Source organism: Drosophila gunungcola, chromosome 3R, assembly GCF_025200985.1.
Source record: "Drosophila gunungcola strain Sukarami chromosome 3R, Dgunungcola_SK_2, whole genome shotgun sequence".
In the NCBI taxonomy this organism is placed as follows: domain Eukaryota; kingdom Metazoa; phylum Arthropoda; class Insecta; order Diptera; family Drosophilidae; genus Drosophila; species Drosophila gunungcola.
This window is the reverse complement of record NC_069139.1, coordinates 13,234,768-13,255,426: the sequence shown is the minus strand read 5'-3', so window position 1 is coordinate 13,255,426 and position 20,659 is coordinate 13,234,768. Positions and strand designations below refer to the sequence as shown.

The following is a 20,659-nucleotide window of genomic DNA, read 5'->3' as shown; positions in this document are numbered from 1 at the left end:
ATGGCCAAAACAAACGAAGATGTGGCCAAAAAGAGCAGCGAGATAATACGAGAGAGAGGGTGAGAATAAAAAAATAAGCAGCGAAGCTGAAACAGCAAAGCTTGGCTTAAAGCAATTTCCGTCTCTTCCATTCAGTTGCCAACAATCTCTCAAGCCGTCAACGTGTCAAGCGGAATATTTTCGTCTAAATCCACTTGGACTTTGGTGTTTTACGCGTTTAAAAAGTTAGAACCAGCCGAGGTTTCCGTGCGGAGTGCAGGTAGCTGAGTAATAGCAAATAAAAACAACTTTTTTCAAACAAATAAACACATTTAATGAACGGCCAAAACACAATAAGTAAACAATGTGCTGTTGCATAAAACTTGTTTTCACGTGTTGCTCACACGTCGCTCAGCTAAAAAAGAGCGAAAATTGTATAAACTTCAAAGTGAACAAAAAACAAACAAAATAAACAATATTTAATAATGGAAAACAACTGCTGGTTGTAGCCAACTTCATGCATAAAACTTTAACTAAATTAGTGGCTAGTTAAAGTTCAAATTAGTATTTTTAGTGCCTGAAATTTGCGCGATTTTACAAAGAATGTTCAGATTTTCTCGCTCTCTTTAAATAGTTCTCTTTGTTTAAAAAACAGTTCTCTTAACTGAAGCTGCTATTGGAACCACGGTTTTTTAATTAACTAACAAAAATAACTAACTTTTTTTCTAAAAGCTTTAGGCTGACTTAAGTATTGCATATTGCGGCCATGCAGCATTAAAAAAATGTGTACGTGTGTGGGTGAGCCAGGCATTTCCGTTTGAGTTTGCTGTTTGAAAAGCTTAATAATTCAAATATGCAGTCAGTTAATAACTTTTGTTCACAAAAAAACAGCATAGACTAAGCACATTATTTGTAGATACATGTTAGACATTTAATTATAAATATTCAAAATCTGGATCACATTTGGCACAAATGTCACCATTTTTTTAGCAATTGCTTTGGACTTTTAGCTTTACTGTCGCATTTCCAGCAAATGACGTAATTCAGGCTATTTTTTGTGCTCTTTCTGCGGCAAATAAATATATTTTCGAGCAAACTCGTTTGCGGCATTCCAACTCATTGTTTCTTTTGATTTGCGAAACCCTTTTCCGAGTAAACTCAACTTTGAAATTTATTAGATGCGGTTCAATCAGGTCGGGGTCGAAACGAAAACGAAATCGAAATACGTGAGAATGGGATGCGTTGGTTGAAAAGATAGTCAGATAAAAAAGGGGCATATTAAAAGATTAGAAAACCGATGCACTTGTGTCACGTTTGCGTACTTAAAATTTCATAGAAAGTTATGACCCCCGAAATGTGGAAATCATCTCAACCAGCTCGAGAGCTCCCCTGATGAAAACGAGGCGATAAGCCGCAAATAACTGAGGAAAGCTCGACTTAGTTCAGATCGGGTTAGCTTTTGTTCTCAGTAGAGGCTTTGAGTCATAGGACGGATGAGTAATTTAGAATGAACGAAAGATAAAAAGTAAGACCCATCAAATCGAATGCAGCTGCAACTTGACAACTGCGTGAGCTGCATGAAGTGGGCTATAATCAGCGCCAGACAATTGCACAATTGCTCAATTGGGTGATAAACGTTCCGGGTAATTGCAGCTGCCCAAAAGGACACAGTCCCGCGAACGAAGCCAAACGAAAGACTAAGGAAGCGAACGCGATGACGACAGGGAAGAGGCCAGAAACCCAGGGCCTTTGGCTCCTGCCCGTGCTGCTGCTGCTGGTTGGACAGGTAAGTGAAAGATAATTAGACCACTTTCTGGACATTTCACTTTTCATTTGCATACAATAATGTTCTGCGATGGCCATGAAAACGGGGTTAACTGCCAGCCCAACTTCCTCTCTTACTGCCTTCTACCATTTTCATGGCGTCTCGGGTCGGCTCCGTGGATTTTCCACGGCAATTTTCCAGGGCAGACAAATTAATGAACTTCACATTGTCTGCAGCCGGGCCAGTTTATCAATAGCAATAGCCATAGCAATAGCCATTGCCGTGACTCTTTGGCCATAACTAAAACTCTGCGGGCAGGCTTAGTGCTCCGATTCCCCGCCTACCAGCAGTCATACTCCAAATGTGCCACTGACCGATATCTTAACTTTTACCCAACTGTGCCCTGCCCCCTTTGGACCCTTCATCTGGACCCCCTAAAAATTGGTCCATTGTTCGTGAGCGCTTCAGGAATGCTTTTGGTTTTGGTTTCAGTTCTGATTTGGCTTGGTTCGATTTCAGTTTTCCTATGAAATGGCACAAATCTATCATGGTGAGAGTTGCTAGGGCTTGGCATCAATTGAAATTAGTTCAAGACTGGATTTTGTCGATCCGGGGGTTTTCTGCAGTTTTCACCATTGCTCATTTCCCCAATTTCGTTTGTTGTGGCATACATTTTCCCCAATCCAATACTTTTCGTAGCTTACTAATAACCAGTAATTTCTCTGGAGTTCGGTTTGTAAACACAAACTCAATTAAATGTTTTTGGAGAGATATGTTACACAAATGTTGTTGTATGTGTATACTTAAAAATTTTCCCTTGAATTCGAACTCTATTACGATGACGGTCATAACAGACTAGTATATTTTGGTATCTCTGGATTTTCGAGGCAATGTGGTTTCTTATAATGTATTTAGCATGTAGCAAATATTTAACTTAAAGTAATTGCATAAATATTGTAAGTACAGTAGCAGCAAGGAAGTCAACATTGCTATACTATCTAGTCTTTACAAACTAATACTTTACGAAAATAATAAGATAAATAATTTACGGCGATCTTATATTAGGTTGGTACATTTAAATATGTTTAATAAAATTTTGTTTTTTATGCTTTACTTATCATAGTGTTTTGGTACCTTAATTGGTTTTTGAGTTCAAGAAGTAAATAGGATTCTTCTGTACTCTAAATACTTTTTGAATGCAAGAAGTAAAGTTTTATAGATATTGTTAATGAAAATTTGATTTCTGGCATTTTGGTTTTACAAAATTTGACCCGTCCCGCCCTTGTCGCTGCCCACTCCGCCCGCCAAACTGATAACGGGTATGTTGAACTATCCATCGAAGTCAGCGTCCGCTGGAGAATGACATCATAAAATGCCGGGCTCGGGGCGTGGGCGTCAAAATTCGCTCTTTGGGCTTGGCAGGCAGGCAATCGGCCTACGGCTCGATTCGGAAACTTCAAGTACAGAAATAACAGAGACTGCGCGGCCAAGTTGGTTGGCTTTTGGTTAATGCAAAACTCACAAAACCTTGAAGCATACGTAAAAGCAACGGCAAACAAAACGCAGCCTCTCTGGTAATTATCATCATGTTGGCGATGATGAAGGCACCGATGATGACGATGATGATATAAGTATACCCATCGGCGCGTTCGGCCAAAAGTCAGACAGAAATACCCATGTAAACAACAACTTATGCGAAAGTAAATCTCGCAGCATGTGTGCGTGTTGAGGGACGTTTAAAATTGAAACATGGCTGGCTTACGGTACTCGGCCAGCCCGCTTTTCACACTCATTAAACAATAAATGAACTAGCGCCTTTTTCGGCAGGTTTTCAGTTACCTAAAAGGTTGTTAACACAAAACCCAATTTGATTTCCTTTTCCTTCGATTAATATGCCCAACGCACTGTAGACTTGACATGGAGGTGCCCAAAACCAGCCGACGGTTAACTCATATTAATTGACGCCTTCTTTCGGTGCTAAATATTGACTTGCACATTAGCGAATGCGTGTACTTGTTGTTTTTGTCGCCGCTATTGTCATTGCCATGTTTTTGTTGTTACGGGCCATTAAAATCAGTTTCAATGTCAGCGCACACCAACAGAAATAAGCTGAAAGCGAACGAAATATGCTAATTCTCGAAGCCATCCGATTCAATATGAATATATGGCAATCCATACGTAAATGTGTATATAACGAGCGATTCAGTTTGTATTGCCATGTCGTCATGGCTTTGGCCTGCCAGCAACCATATAAGACAACGAGAACAACCCACCAACAACCGCCACCGATTTACGTTTCGATATGTGAAGTAAAAATTTAAAAAAAATACAGAAAATAAAACCAAAACAATCAACAAGAATCCGTCGTATTTGGCCAGAAGTGACGCGTTGAATGTGACCTCAGGTAGCTTGTTTTGCGAGGTTTGAGGATTAAACAAATTTTGGAGTTAAGTGTTCTTTTTTTGGGTAGAAGCCAGACAGGCAACGAAATTTGATCCTAACTAAATAAGAAAACCAACTGCAGAGGATTAAGTCTTTAAACACAATTAATTCATATATATGTTTAACAATGACGATAAGTCCATCATAGTTTGTTTTTTATGGTTTCAATCTACATGTAGTTTATTAAAAATATATGCAACCGGGCTTAAAAAAAAACAATAAATCTACCATAATCATATAAAATAATACTTAACGACACACCATAATTGCGAGTATTGCAAAAACTACAAGTTGAAGCACAATTGAAGACTTGTGTGCTCTACAAATATCAAAAACGGCTTCAGAAAAACTCTTGCCTAGAGCAGAGAAACTTGAGCTACCCACTTGTTGAGTTCCCCTCCGAGGGTATCAAAATAAACCGCAAAGCCATTCTCGATTGACAAGCACTTGCTTGCCAACGACTGCCAAAAGCCAATTGAAGTGCCCCACACTGATCTTAAGCGCAAGCCCCTCGATCCTCTTTCTATATGCTCAACATTACCTGAATTACTGTTGCGGTGGCAACCGATGGCAATAAAAAATAAAACTTTATAATGCGAATGAATGTACTCAAAAATATGATTCATTGTTTACATGGACTTAGTCGCTTATATATTATTCTTAGAACTTGAGATGAGCCAGCAGCAGCGACTGACTGGCGGCAGCATAACAAAAGACTTAGACAACAAACTCGTTGATTGTCTTGGCCATTTCATTGAAATTCTTTTAGTTCTTATTCAGTTTTTGTTTCCTTTTTTACGAGTTTAAGTGCTAACGGTTTGTGCCAGATACAGTTGGTCGATGGCGATGGCTTTATCAAATATAGCCGGGATATATTTTTTGTTTGCTACTGATAACCGCAGAATGCGAATGAATATCTGGCCAGCAGCCGGGCCATTATGCTCCAATTAACAGAAAATATGACCAGCCCGAAGACTGCTGCATATTGACCACAAATGCCGGGAGCAATGAAGTGAACCTGGCACTGGCTCTGGCACCCGTCTCCATAAACATAAGCCGATCGCCACGCACTGGAGACCGGGGCAATTAGAAGAGCAACCAGTTTGGTCACTGCACGCAATGGTGGATTCACTCAGCACTGGGTTAGTAGTATCGGTCCATGATGTCTGATGTCTGGCCCCCGGACAGGAAGCCGTTGCCATTGCCGTTCTCGATGGCCGGGAATATGTCGACTTGCCGCCACTGGACTGGGCCCATTAGATTGAGTGTGCGCAGTTAGATTCTATGGCTCTTTGGCCATAACTCTCGGGGAGCGCCAGAAGAAAATGGCCAACGAAAATGGCATGTTTATGTCAACACCGAAAGATTTAAGCACGAAAATGTGTGAGTGGCAATGGTAAAAGAGGTGTGTCTTTTTCCAAACATTATAACAAATGTTTCACGAATAACTTTTCTCACAAGACAACATAACATACAAATTTAGTTTGATTAGGTTCAAGTATTTTAAGAATAACTTAGTATCGAGAATAAAGGATTATAAAATGTTTTTATGTTTAATTTTTAAAATAAATTTAATGACAGGAAATATACAATTTTATTGCATAGACACTTAAAACAAATGAGTATCTTTAATTTTTGTTACCGTAACTTTAGTTGTTTGTTTTTGAATAAAACTGCTGGCATCACTACCGATCTAATAACTAGCTCTGTGAGATCAGGCCAATCCGCTTGGCATATTCGAGCCACTGAGCTGGCGCAATTTAACGCCGCGTTGATCTCGCAGTGCGAATTATTTTGCTCAATGCTGAGCGGGTCGGTCTAGCGTGAAATTCGTTAAAATTTATGCAAAAGTGTTTGGCATATTGGGTCATCGGATCGGTGGTCGCCAGCCAGTGCGCTCAGTGCGGAGAAAGTTCTTTCTTTTGTTTGACTTTGTCTGACACGGCCTGCGGCTAGGCTAGCACATGTTCATTATTTGATTAACTTGCATTGTTCACCTGCAGGTCTGATGCTCTGCTGCTCTGCTTCTCTGCGTTCTCCGTCGCCTGTCAGTCGACATAAACAATTTAGCAATTGTTTCTACCTTTGTTTTTCTGCACCAGCTTCGGCCCCGAGGTAAAAGTAGGTTTTATTTGAAACTAATGGGAAAAACTATTCCCCTGTTCTGCTTTCGCAGTCGCTGCACTGCCGACTGTCATTGAGGCCCGTGGCTTTTGGGTAATTTTCGTCTCAGTATGGGGCTGACTGGGCTTTCAAATTCTGTCCAAGATGGTGCGCATGGAAAGTGCACATTTATGAAAATTGCAGACACCACGAGGGCAGTATTTCGGTTTGGCTGCTGGGAACGACTTTTTCAGAATGGGTTTTTCGTGCGGCCTATCTTTTGACAGCAATTAAGGCGATGGTCGAAGAAAGTGTGACAACTTTAAAGCCAACTCAAAATCACGATTGTTTCAATCAAGCAATAATATTGACTAAGGGGTAACCTCGTCTTAAAATGTAAGATGAAAGTTTGGACTGCTAATGCCCTTCGGCTGCCATTCTTAATATAAAAGATTTTTTTCTTAAACAAAAACTTTAAAAATTACAACAAGCTTATACTAAGCTTAAGACCACTTATGAAGTTTAATTGTTGTTCTGACCTCAACAGTAATTTTTGATTTTAGAAGGATCTTGGAAATCATAAAGGGCTATTGTTTTACTTAAGAAAAACATTATAGGCATTAACTTAGATTATTTTTAATGAAGATGCACCTTCATTTATTCAACTCTTAAAGCCTTTTTTAATTCAAATGGGAACTAAATGAACTCAGCAAAGTAGTATAATTAGAAACCTTTCAAATCATAAGGCATATGCATGTCTCAAATAATGATACAAAAAAAGGTTAAATTAATGGAGATGCACTTAAGTATAACCAATTTTCAAAACACAGCTTGGGTTAAATAGCTGCACATTATACATTGAGAGCTGGATGCATTTGGTGAAAAGATGATTAGAACTTTCTGGCGGAAGATCTGCCCTTTGTTGGCCGGCAAATGGAGACTAATTAAATTAGGGAAAACTTTCAAAACATGGCCAGCCCTTGTAAGGCCCAAGAATAGAAAGTACTTAGCATAATTTCCCAGCTGGTCAGAGCGAAACTCATTAAAACAAGACATTGGCTTCGGCTACTGCTGATGTTTTCTGTTGGTTGGATTTCTCGGACATCGATAAATAAGCAACATAAATAACCAGCAGAGAACACGGTTGGAATGTTGTTCGGCAATATTTTGAAGAATTTACAAAGCTTTTCTATTGATGGTCTTTCAGCATTGCCTTAACAAAAGGCCAGACATATGATTTTTTAGGCACAGTCGGGGCGAGAGGGAATGGGCGGCGAACAAGTGCTTATTATTATATTAGTGGTACGACAGCGTTTCATTATGGGCCCCACAATTGACCCACCGAGTGGTGGAAGGGTCGTCGCAGAACGTGCAGACCCGCTGACAGAGTCGAAAGGTGGGGCCAGCAGGTAACCACCGAGGGACCATCGACGTGCCATGGAATTAGCGCGTCAGAACATCAATGGAGGAGCGCGCCGGCAATTGAAATTTAATTGAAGCCGCGGCGACATTAATTGGCCATGGCTTTTCTTCCTACTTCGTGGTTGTTTATCTGTGAACCCTATGGCCAAGATAAAACCGTTGGAAAAACCCTTTCAGCTGTCACTCGGCTGCCCGTTTTGCATTATATAATCGGGCAAAGCTCGGAACGGGTTTTTCCAGGCGATGTCAGCTTCATTAAGCTTTTCGGCCAGGTCCGGTCGGTGCTGAAGCTCTGGCCAAAAAGCCAGAGCCGCACATAAATACGCTTCCATCTGGCGGTACTGTAATGCGAGTTAAACGCCAATTTATGCGCTGCCAGCGAAAATACCGTGACAATTTGCAATCAGCAACAGTCGGGCTCGGGCGCTGAAGCTGGACTCTTGGCCATCCGAAACGCGGCTTAGTCCGTTTGCAAGGCTTGGCCCGGCCTTATGTTATAATTTACTTCGAGCCGAGCTTTATTGCCCGAGCGCCACATAGCGGAAATTCAAATGCACGCGAAATATGTTAAAAGCGGCTCCCCACCTTTTGTTATGCACGAGTTTTGTTTTCGCTTCTAAGCCGAACTTGCTGCACATGTTTTTGTTTTTTTTTTTTCCCAGCGATCGGAATATGTTTGGCAATCTATTTTGGCCAGCTATGCGCAGCTGCATTTATGCTTTAGCTATGACTCTGGCGATTGTATCGACTAAAATCACAAAAAAACGAAAATACTTGTAATAATAAAAACGAAGTGGGCTCTTGCGAAATATTTAAGTTAAGGAAACACACCCAAACAGACGGGCTGGCAAAGTGAATTGAGTGGAATTACCTGTGCACATAAATCTCAATCACATTTAATTACCCGACATAAGAGGTGATCAAGTATTAGGCCTTAAATTGGTCATGGGAATCTGAAGGCTTATTGGACCTATTTGAGAAAGTTTTCTAGGCTCAGTTCTTCTATAAATAAAACGTAATGGGAAAGGTAGTCGTTTGAAGCCATTACTTTGGCCAAAGATACTTTACCTTAAAGATACACAGTTTTACAAGTTTCTAATTATACCTTTTTATATACACAAAATAATTGAGAAGTGAAATATTTAGACAATCCCTTTTTAAATTACCCAGCTATAAAACTAAAGTTTACAAACAAATAAGTCAACAATGTGAAGATAATTAATTTAATTTGTGTGAATAAGTGCATCATTTTATGTTATTAAATTGATACCTTTTATTTATTTTTAAAGTGAATTTCTTCTTACTGCCTTACGCTGCAAATAAAGCAATCTTTTTGTACGAACATGAAGCAACATTTTATTACCCTTTTGCTGCGATATAAATTTAATAGAATCCATTTGTCTGTTTGGCTATAAATACCTGTTTGGCACCATAAAATCGCCTTCCCCGACTTAGCTTCAACTTAATTTCCCATGTTTTCCCGCCATGCAGAGCATTTTCTGGGCGGTCTTTCTACCGCCCCAGACAGATCCCCATTTTTCACTTTAACTCTTGCAGTTTTGTCATTCTTAAGCAGATAATTGCCCGGGCTAAATAAAATAAAAACATAAACGAGTTGGCCTTCCTGTACTAATTGCCCACGTCACTTGGCTTAATAGCTAAGCTGCTTTAATGCGGCGGGCCGAACACTTATGGTTTATGGCCTGACCCCTTGCAGCCATATAAATCACCGTCATCTAGTGGCTCCACTTAATGATCCTGGGCGAGTCGCCCGTTCTTTGGGGCTCCAGCTCCAGCTGCGTTTCGATTTGGCGATATGATTTTGCATGAGATCGGTGGGTCGGAAAGGAGAAGGAATTTGTGAGAAATCACTCGGCCATAGTGTCCTGCGGGGCAAATCCATCAAGCCGAGAGTCGCGGCTCACTGGCTCATTGGCTCACTGGCCATGGCGTGACTGGCAGCGCAAGTGTCTAATTGTATTTGGGTTTGCATTTTGTTAGTTGCCCCGACCACAATCAGAGCGTGTTGCATAACACAATAGTCGAATGCTGTACTTTGGGCCAACTATTTTAACAAGCCGCCGCCACACTCGAAACGATAGTGAAACGAGCATGCAAAAACTATTTTAATTGACTGCCTTTGCCGCCGTCGTTGTCGTTGCAGTTGCAGTTGGCGAGAAAAAACAGAAAAAAAACAACAAACAACGCAAAAATCCATGCAAAACAATTGCCTTTTCGCCGAACGACAAATTCTCATGGGAGTTGCTGGAGTTTCTCGGGGGACCCACTCATGTGACCCTCGCGGCGCATTGAACTCCCGATCGGCGGAGGTGGGGATCCGCCGCCATCGCCATCGCATTGCCATTGTCTCCGCTTTTTTTTTATTGGATTTTGGATCGCAAAGTGGCCGGCGCATTGAGATACAATAAATTGCTGATGGCATGCAAAGTGGATGTTCGGATGTTCTAGTTGCCATAGAAAGTGGCACACTGGCCAACATGTTTTTGGCACCGACATCGGCTCTCTTGTCAGCCGACGGAACTGGGTCACCCGGCTGCATTTCACCTGACGCACAGTAGCCAGCAGCTCGGCGGGCGGAGAATCGAGTGGGAAATTAATTGCTTCAATGACTGCACAAAATTTCATATTTTTTGGCATGCCAAAGGGCGGCTGCTGCGGCCTTTCTCGAAAGTAAACATAAATCAAAAGCCTTTCGCCTGGGACGGAAAAAAAAAGGGGGGACAGGCTGCAACGGGGAGTCCGAATCCGCGCGATTTGGACAGCGCCCGAGGGCCGGCGAAACGTGAACCCAGTTCGACTATTGGACCACAAAGGCGGCGTCAAGGCGATTGTCATGACATGGCTTACTTAACTTTGGCGCGGCTTATCTAGCGCCTACACTCGAAAAACTATTGGTTTTTATAAATAGTTTTTTTTTTCGAAATTTTCTTTTTTCTGTTTTTAGAGCTGATACAGAATCCATAACTGTGTAAGCAACAACTTAAAAAGACTAGTTTTCATACTAGTAAACCAGTTCGTGTCTTAAGTCTTTCGTTTTGCCTGCTTCCGTTTGACATATGGAAAATAATTTTGTCAGATGGAGTCTTTTATATGCAAATTAAGAACGTTAAGCAATCAATTGCAGGCCAAGACTTATGTGAACTTTTAAATATGCATTTTATTTCACACTATCGCTATTATTTTTTTCCAAGAATTTTCGCGAACCAATTAACTATGTAAATTCCCTCGCCAAACATTTCTAACACGTTTCTAAGAATTTCGACTGTTAAAGCTCTCAAGTTTTTCGCGTGTACCCACTCTATTCGTTTGACAGCCATTCCCAATCGTTCTGTGCCTCTAAAGCTGGAGCACAAATTCAATTATCACGACGGAGCGACAGCAGCCCAAGTCGAGCACGCCAATAAATTATCTTAGAGCCAAATGCCTTTGACAGTGCGCTCGGCTGTTAGCTGTAAGCTGTAAGCTGTAAACTGACCCAAAACGTGCAGAACTTTGGCAGCTGTACTGGCCCAAAGTTCTGGCCAATCTCCGGGTCCGGGTGCGCTGCCTTTGCCTTTTCGCAATTAATTGCGACTACGGCTGACTCTCTGGCTTGCTCGTTTTAAAAATTAATTTAAATTTTCCTCTTTGGCTGCTGTTTCCACTGTGTTTGTCCAATGAGTTGGCATTAATTTGCCGGCCTGGCCGTGCTAGTGCGTCAGTTCCCAGGGTCCAGAAATCGGGTCAAAGTTATTAACCGAAGATGGTAGACATGGTAGCATACCTAACGCTTTTCGCATTTTGTATTCATTGCAGGTCACCACACAGGAACCGGCGGCATCTCCGTCCGAATTCGCGCCCCATGTGACGGCCACTTGCAAGGCGGGCACGATGAACATCAAGGTGAAGATGAGCGCCGGCTACACGGGCGCCGTCCACGTCCGGGAGTACCGCACCCCGGGCTGCATGGCCATGGGCGACGGCAGCGACTCGGTGGCCTTCAGCCTCAACCTGTGGGCCAAGCAGGGCGCCAGCGACTACTGCGGCATCCTGGTCAGCAACGTGAGTGGAAGCAATGTAAGCATAACCCTCTGCGCTTTTTAACCGAATTAATCACTAAACCATGCACAACTTGACGTTGGAGGCGGAGAAAATGTCGGAAATGGGCAGAAATCTCTGATAATAAAAGGGCATTTTTTAGAATTATTAAAATAGTTGAAAGCTACATAGTTCCCTTATGCAGGCAAGGTTTTCATTTATCAAATTAAAAAAAAGGTCTAAAATGAATTAGTTCAACTTTGTGGATGAAAAGAATAATAATTAGGTAACAAAATTCTTTAGTCTGAAAATATTAAAGATCTTGTGAGAAGAAAGTTCATGTGAACCAGTAATTTACAACTAACAAACAAGATATGTACTCTAGTCTGAGAACACTAAATATCTTGTGAATATAAAGAATATGAAAAAGGTAACAAAATATTCTTTGTAAGAGTCAAAGTTCATGTGAACCTGTACATGACTCAAAACAAACAAAAAATGTTCTTTAATATGATAGTATTGTAGAATTTTCAGGTAATATCATACAATTAGAGAAGTTAAGTGAGTGCGAAATTACATAAGACTCAAAATCAAAGCAACAGCTAGACGTCAACCAACGTTAGCAGACTAGCTTCCACCCAGTTACTCACGCAGCCAGCATGTTCGTGTCTTAAGTCTTTCGTTTACCACCTCCCTTTTGACAAATGACAAATTAATTTTGTCAGCCAACTAGTAAAATTGGCAAATTACCACCAAAATTCAGGCCGAAAAGGCCACCAACTGTGAACTGTGAGGCAATCCGAGTATGCAGCTGGAAAACTGCCGATCCGAGACAGAAGGCTCTGTCTCAATGAGAGGCCAAAGACTGGGGAGACTTCAGACTAGAGACTATAGACTAGAGACTAGAGAGTTGCTGCCTGAGACTAGAGACCTTGTCTGGCTAAAAAGGGCACGCATGCGCATAAATTTGAGCCCGCCTATCGGCCGTGTACTTGACTCAAGTCTTGGTCCCAAATCAACCCAAATCAGCAAAGACGCTGGTCGTCGCCTGGCGGTCGACGTTGCAGTCAGTCTATATAGTAACGATGGCAATAAAAATCAAGTTTAATCCTACGTGCATCACAGGCGTTGACAGGCGGCGACTGCGATTCCGTGTGGGTCTGGGTTGGGGCTGGGTATGAGTCTGAGTCCGGCTTTTCCGCTCGTACACGCACTCAAACAATGCCAGACAAAGGCAAATCGCATTAGCCATAGTCATCCCGGCCAGATACGCCTGTGGCCCAGTGGAGTGCGTTGAAATGCAAATTATCCATAGGGCTGGCTGACAGATGCTTATAAGTACAAGCACATACAACATTATTAATTGCAATGTCAAATCCCTCCGACCGCACCCTGTATTCCAATTTTTTTCCCCGATCTCTTTCTGTCTCTCTGCCTGTTGGAATAAAACTACACATCTGGGGGGAGATTCGCAGCTTCAAGGCCCACCTTCCTTTCGGGATGCGAACAAAAAAAGGGGAGGTCCCCCATAAAATTAAATCACGCTTATCGCAACTGCGGCTTGAATTTTATTTTTATGTGTACACAAACATGCATATGGCTGCTGCTTATGTATAAACTTGTACAGTAAGTAATGGAAGCAAGCGAAAAAATTGTTAAACTCTAAAACATAACAATATATTCTTTATTCAAACGAAGTTCAAAATTAAAACTAAAATTCAGCAGCTTTATATATATTTTAAACCAAATAATTATTTTAAATCACTATGATAATTTTTAAGAACAAGAAATATAAAATTATATTCAGTTTTAGGTTAAACAATGATATTACAAAGAAACCTTCAGACCGTCCAATTTTAAAGTTAACTAAAGTCTTTAACCGTTGCTACTAGAAATATGTTTTAACTTTACAAACATTTAACAAAGGACTGAGGGATCTGAAATCCGACTTTTATATATTTTCCTTTATAAAACTAGCTAAAGTTTGTTAAGAGAGCTTGAGCTTGCACAAGTCCTTTGAGCTTGAAAAATCATTGTTTTTTTCATGCGTCAAGGACTTTTGAAGTGTTGAGGAGTTCACGCACTCCATCACTTACTGTACCTTAATGTTTGCTGGCCTTTCTGGCTGGGAGTGCCTTGGCAGCTTGCGCCGGCGTCTAGTTTCAGCCTCAGACGGCAGATTTCACATGCCCAGACACGGCTTTCCACGCTTCGACTTTGACAGCATTCCAAGCCGTTGTTGTGGCTGTGATGTGGATGTTGGATCCGATGTTGCTATTGTTGTGCCGGCTGTGTGGAATTTGTGTCAAAAGAATGTTTTTAATGTGGCGGCGGCGGCGGCAATTTTGATTCTATTTCATGGCAAATATTTTCGAGCGGCTTTAATTGCTGTGCGAAATGCCTTCGAAATGCCTGCAACTGACCTTGGCAGATTGCAGTCGGCCACTTTCGCCCCTCCAGTTCCTATCTTTGAATCCGCTCCAGCGCAGCTGGCAGAGCATGAAATTGCCGCTGACAATGGCCAAGACACCCAACTATTTTTACATAAAGTTCAAGACGGCATTGCGGCTGGCGTACTTGAACTTATTTCTTATTACGGCAACTATTATTGTTATTATTTCTATTTTAGCTGCGGCGCGAGTGGGTTGCCCGGCCGAGATTGTTTGCCATTATTTGATGATGGCAGGCAGCTCTAAGTAGTTTGGTTCTTTGTCTAGCACCATTATATACATTTAAATGTTAATTGCGAATGCAATAACCAAAGCCTGTAGGCAGGGGCCGCAAGACAATTTTCCATCGGGTAATTTCCACACATTTAGACGGTAAATGGGAGTCGCTCATAGAGCGTATGGGGTATCAACTTTGCCATTTTCTTGGCTTTTGATAATAACCCGATAATGAGCTCATCCGCCGTGGCATGCAACTGCGTGATGCATGAGTTGGCCAACGGATTGTGACATCACTGGTTTGCCAATGCGTTCCCCGCCAATGGAGAACAGCTCTCCGCCCCTCCAAGGTATTTATGACTGCGGCTATAAAGTTGTGTCTATTCGCTAACCGCTTTAACCAGCCACTGACCAAACTCTAATCAAGAAAACCCATTCATCAAAGCCATAATACCCTCAACTGTGGAGGTGTGCTATTAAACCAATAACAGCGAGATAAATTAAAAATAAATATATAAAAAATATTTTCTCACCCAAGTATTTACTCACATTCATTGACACTTATTTACCGGGCAATGCAAACTGGTTTGACTGCCAGCTGGTGTAAAAGCAATGTAAGCCACACAGAAGTGACAAAGAAACTTGTACTTTTTGTACATCTTTTTATGGAAAGCTGTTGCGGGTCAAGGCCGGGCCTTAATATCGAAATACAAACAAAAATTACAAATCAACTCAGTGAAGCCTAAGCCAACAGTTAGAGCAATTACCGCGGAATATCTTGGCCAGCCGAGCGCAGAGATTCTTGGAACTGTTGCCCATCTGCAGTCACATACCGCTGCACAACCCAGCTGCAGATGATATTCAAAATGATTCTAAAATAATTACCGAAAACCGTGATAGTCCGGCTTGAGCATGGCCATATTTAAGCGGCTAACAGTGAGCAATCAGAGTCAGTGGAAAAACGCTAAGGAGAAAATAAACAAGTGGAAAATGCGTCACACTCGGCGGCATTTTGCATTTCCTCGTTGTGCGATTGCATCATGTGACAATTAACATGCCACAAGTGCAAGTTGCAGCCATGGTCGTGGGCTAGCCACTTACAGTCAAAGAAATATGTGAAAGAAATATCCTTGATTTTGGAACAGTCACATTTTAAATTAATTTTTACCGTTTACGTTTTATTAAAGTAACTTCAATAAAAAGCTTCTAGATTTTCCGTTTCCCTTAGTTTACAATTATCAAACTTTGTTAATTTTTCAACAAAATCACTTTAAAGGTTTGCTTATTTCAGTGTTTACCAACTCTTGCTTTATTTTTAATTAATTAAGAAGTTTCGTACTTTTAAAGTTTTGAAAATAATAAAGATATGAAATAAACTGTAACTAAAAAAACCAGGTCTCAGTTGATGAACATTTTTGTTCTTCCATATTTTCTGAGTTTTAAAGTTTAGAAATTAATAAAGATGTGAAATAATCTGTAAGTAAAAATCGAGGTCTGAGTTGATGAATATTTTAGGTTTTGGTCCATGTTTTCTGAGTGCTCCTGTTTTAGAGGCAAATCATGACGGGACGTCATGGGCATTAACTTTTAATAACCGGCAATTAAATGAACTTTTCCCCTGTCCAACTCCCTGTCTCCATCCTGATGTCCAAATCCCCCGCAGCGCACCGAGGAGCGTTCGATCCAGCTGGCCGTGCGTGTGCACAAGACTCTGGAATTGGCGGACGATAAGTTTTATGTGATTACCTGTGGCAAATCGGGCTATGCGCGGTAAGTTGGCGAATGCTTAACCTGTCTAGACAATTGCACTTAAGTTCTGTTTCGGCTCCGATTTGCTCCGTGTGTGCTGTGCTGTGCTGTAATTTTTGGTCAAGCTTCCGTCAGTCCGAAGTGCTGGCCAATTTCCAGAGACTCGGCGGCGGCTCACAACAAATGAAATCAAAGAGCAAATTGTGCTGACTATGGATGGATTTCGAATTGGATTTGGTTTTCGATTTGGATGCAGGCGCGTAGGTGTTGCTCTTAGCTGGCCATTTGCCATTGTTCGCATTTCTTTAAGCTGTTGGCGGAATTAGAACTCAAGGCCATTGAGCTTTGGGCCACAATTCTTCGATTCTTTCACTCAATCACCTCTTTTGTGCGGGCAAAAAACAAAAAAAAAACAACAACAGCAAAAAGTGAGAGAATAATTCCCAAAAAGGCAGAATAATCAACAAATTTATAGTGCTTACTGGGCAGCAGTTCAATTAACGGTAAACATCTTGAGGGGTCCGATAATCATCTTGAGGTGAACGAAAAACAATTTAATTTACCTTCCCGCCTCGCGGCTCATTTGCATAATGCCAATGACTCTGCTCGACAGCGACTTACGCAAGTCTTTCTTAGCTAAATACCCATTGGGCTGCTGCTTCTGCTGCTGCTGCTTCTGCTGCTGCTGCTAATATAAAAACCTCGGATGGGAAATAAAAATGGCATTAAAAACGGTTTTCCAAAACGTTGCGCTCTGTTAAGTCCGGAAAAAAGCAAAGAAATTGTTAACAGAATTTGTGTGGTAAGCGCAAACATAAAAATCGTGCCAGCCCGTGTACAAGGCGAACAACAAATAGTTTTTGACGTGAACACATATTTGTATCGCTGCTTATGTGGTCCACAAAGCAACTGTCTATAGCGCAATGACCGGCAATTGCAGTTGCGATTGCATAATTGCAGAACTAGCGATTGCAGTTTCGCCCAAAGCTTTTGGGTTTATTGGCTATGCTTTGAATTAGCCCCTGCCACACGGAGTAATTACAGAGTCGTCCACCGTTAGACCCCCAATAATAAACCCCTATTATAAAACCTCTTCCCACAACTTCTCTTCAGCGATGACAATGCCCATGTGGTGCTCAAGTTCCTGGAGAATGATCACAGAGTGCGTGAGACGGTTTACGGGCACCAGTACAAGATCCGCGCCGAGTTCTCCAAGCCAAACGGTGGGTAGTCCCAGCCCTTAAGTTCTGTTTTGAAATTGGTACTTAACGCTTTGCTCTCGATTTGCCATCACCAGATACCTATGGGCTGCGTGTGGGCAACTGCTTCGCCTTCGACAAGAAGAACAGGACCCAAAAGCTCACCGACGACAGCGGGTGAGTCACTCAACAATGCATATTCAATACTATCCATAAGAAAAATATAAGGCAGCATAACCTTTTTACAAAATTAAGTGTAATACTTATTGACAAAAGGCCTTAAAAAAGCTTTATATAGTGAACAATAATTGTAATGTTAAAATTATTAAAATCATCGTGAGACTCAAACAATTTTTAAGTCCAGCTTTTAATATGGGCAGTAAAAAAATATATATATTTTCTTGTCCAAAAATTCGTGAAAGAAAATATTTCTATTTGATTTTTAAACGCTGTTTGAGATTCTTCAACTTTGCTGTGATTTTGAAAATTAAAATGAGCATATTATCGAAATTTTATTTGGCTGTGTTATTAATAGGCAATATTTTAAATGCTATTGCCAGTAAAAAGACAATCTTTACTCATAATTATTCTTTTCCCCAAAGCTGCCCCTATGATTCCAAGATCATCAGTCGTTTTGTGCCCACAGCAGATGGACGAGCTGCCGAAGCGGTGCTCTCCTCGATGTTCAAGTTCCCCGAGGGTAGGACATGGAATTTTCACCCAAGGCCCCCTCACTCTAACTTTCTCTTGAACACTTTCAGGATCGGAGGTGCATCTGCAGTGCGATGTGATCCAGTGCTACGGGCGCTGTGTGGAGATCGATGACTGCAACGATGTGGCACTGGCTGGTTTTGGCAAGGGCACCAATGGACCACGAAAATTCGGGCCAAATGAGGAGGGTTCCAGCCTGGCTGGAACCACGGTCTTTGTGCTCGATCCCGCCGAGGCTAGATGTGAGTTAAGCCGCAGAAATGTGTGACTTATTTATGGTATTTATCTTATTGTATCTGGGCAGTAATCTCGGGCAACTGCGAGGATGGCATCCGACCCAGTTGGCTGCTGTGGCTCACCATCACTCTGGGCGTACTATTCCTGATCATGCTGCTGATGAACATCTTCCTCTGCACGGCCATGAGCTGCAGTTGTGCTAATACAGAGGTAATAAATCTGACAATTGTCGTTGCACAGAGAAAAATGAGAATTAGAATAGGTTTTAGTTAAAATAATTTGCTACATTTTTCGTCCAAGGATTATCTACAACCAAAGATATTGTTATTGTTGTTTGAAAATAAGTAAGATCAACATATTATTTCATTAGAGCTCAGAATCATACAGAATTTAACAGTTTTAATGTGTTTAATAGTAATACTTTTATAAATTTTATTATTTTTTTTTTTTAATACAAGATATTGAACATTTTTCTGTGGCAACAATCCGTTGCTTTCCATAAATCTCACCCAATCGAATACTTTCAGATAATCGAGAAGGAGCCATCGATCATCGAGGAATACGACCCGTACCGCAGTTGGCACGGCAGTCAGTATGGATCACGTTACTCGCTGCACGGCAGGGACGCCCACAAGGGCTACACCAGCGGTGGTTCCACGATACACTCAAATAGGTCTGATAGATATTAAGCTGCCTCCACAAAAACAGAAAACAAAAACAAACAAACAAACAAACAGAAAACACACACAACACACCTCTATTCTACACTGTAAAATGCATCTGCCTGCTCTCGCAAATTATTTTCTGGTTGCTGTGGAGCCACACACACAATACAAAAACAAAACAAAAGCATGCCAACAAAGTATCTTGTATCTGCGTATCTCTATGTATCGTATATATCTCCTGTGCCCGCCCTGCTGGACTGCAAAACAAAAAAAACAACCACACAACAGATCACAAAAACAGAAAATTTCAAAACATAGAATGAAAAACCATTTCGTGCCTAGTACTGCAACTGTAATTAACCGATAGTAATTTGCATTTGTCTACCGACAATAACTAACTCTCTTTACCTATCTCTACGCCCCTCCATAAAAAAGACAATCGGATAACTAACCGCCAATTTGATAGAGTTGCTAACTTTCCCTGACTCCCACCTTTCTGAAATTTCAAATGTATTGTATTAAATCTAAATCCAAACTTATCCAACGTACTTCGAAGGTCGATGCCAATCGATAATGATAACGATTATGCAATTGTGCATTCGCGTCCAGGCTCTAGACATTCCACGTTACACGGACAGCGCGCCCATCGGGGACCGCCCAGTAATATATGATCATGTATCAGATCCCAATCGATAGAACGCGACAATAAAGAACGCTAATTCTGTAAGCTAGCCTAAGTATTTCCCATCTCGAACTTGAGTCTCAAATGTACATAACTAAGTGAAAATGCTCACCCTGCAAGTTTTCCAAATTTCTAAAAAACTGATAAAAGAGACGATGCCGCTGTAAAATACTAAACTAAACGTACTAAAGTTCTCTTTGCCTAATTTTAATTTAACCACTTAACATAAGTCATTAGTCTGTCATAAGTGCGAACGAATGTGTATTAGTGAAATGTTTCAACTACTTGTAAAAATAAACGAAAGCAGGCCAACAAAATTAAATTAAAGGATAAAAACTACAGTATAGTCTAAATTGTTAAGAAACAAACATTTGGCAATTGCGTTAAACGTACGAATTGTAATTAATTTAAAATGTAATCATTTAATTTAATGAAAACTAAAAATAAATATATAAATATAATCCCGATCTTGGCGGTTAAATTGTTTACTTTACTATTTAAAATATGAAACTCCTTATAATGGGTGCTTTAAAAATAAAAGAATAAATTGTTGGAAAATATAAAAAATTATACAAATAATAAAATTTAGTTCATATAATCAAATTACACAATAACACAAGACGAACCTATTGAAATTTCCACGAATCAATTGTACTTTTCCATAATATTTGCTTCTGTGTCCCAATGAATCTTATATTTCAGCTAAGGGTTTCGCATTATAGCTAAGAATGCGAAAATCCGAAATTTAGCGACATTTTTAATTACGTAGCCCATGTAATTGGAGTTACCTGATTTTAGTATGCTGAGAATTACTCTTAACAAACCACCGCATAATAAAAAATCCCCGGCTTGAATCATTATCGATTTTTGGAATAAGACGTCAAATTTGATATCTCTGATTTTACAAGATTTCTTCGGACTGTTGCCGCAAGAAATAAAGTGCACCCATAATCTATGTATGCCTGAAAGTATGCTCTATTTTTTGAACGTTCAAGTACTTG

The 20,659-nt window shown here is 40.8% G+C and overlaps 1 protein-coding gene across 3 annotated transcripts; it reads left to right on the top strand.

Annotated features, from left to right (window-relative positions):
• The first annotated feature begins 105 nt into the window (after window positions 1-105).
• On the top strand, window positions 106-20,106 carry LOC128256084 (uncharacterized). 3 transcript variants are annotated; one of them, XM_052986160.1, is made up of 11 exons: window positions 106-259; window positions 1,633-1,765; window positions 11,528-11,773; window positions 16,079-16,185; window positions 17,278-17,387; window positions 17,462-17,540; window positions 17,966-18,063; window positions 18,125-18,316; window positions 18,379-18,521; window positions 18,839-18,984; window positions 19,533-20,106. In XM_052986160.1, exons 2-11 carry the CDS (start codon window positions 1,694-1,696, stop codon window positions 19,645-19,647), a joined length of 1,308 nt encoding a protein of 435 aa, XP_052842120.1. In that variant the 5' UTR covers window positions 106-259; window positions 1,633-1,693; the 3' UTR covers window positions 19,648-20,106. The 3 variants fall into 3 exon arrangements, with proteins under 3 accessions (XP_052842120.1, XP_052842111.1, XP_052842130.1); XM_052986151.1 differs by having other exon boundaries at window positions 11,528-11,788; XM_052986170.1 differs by having other exon boundaries at window positions 11,528-11,788; window positions 18,839-20,106.
• The last annotated feature ends 553 nt before the right edge of the window (window positions 20,107-20,659 follow it).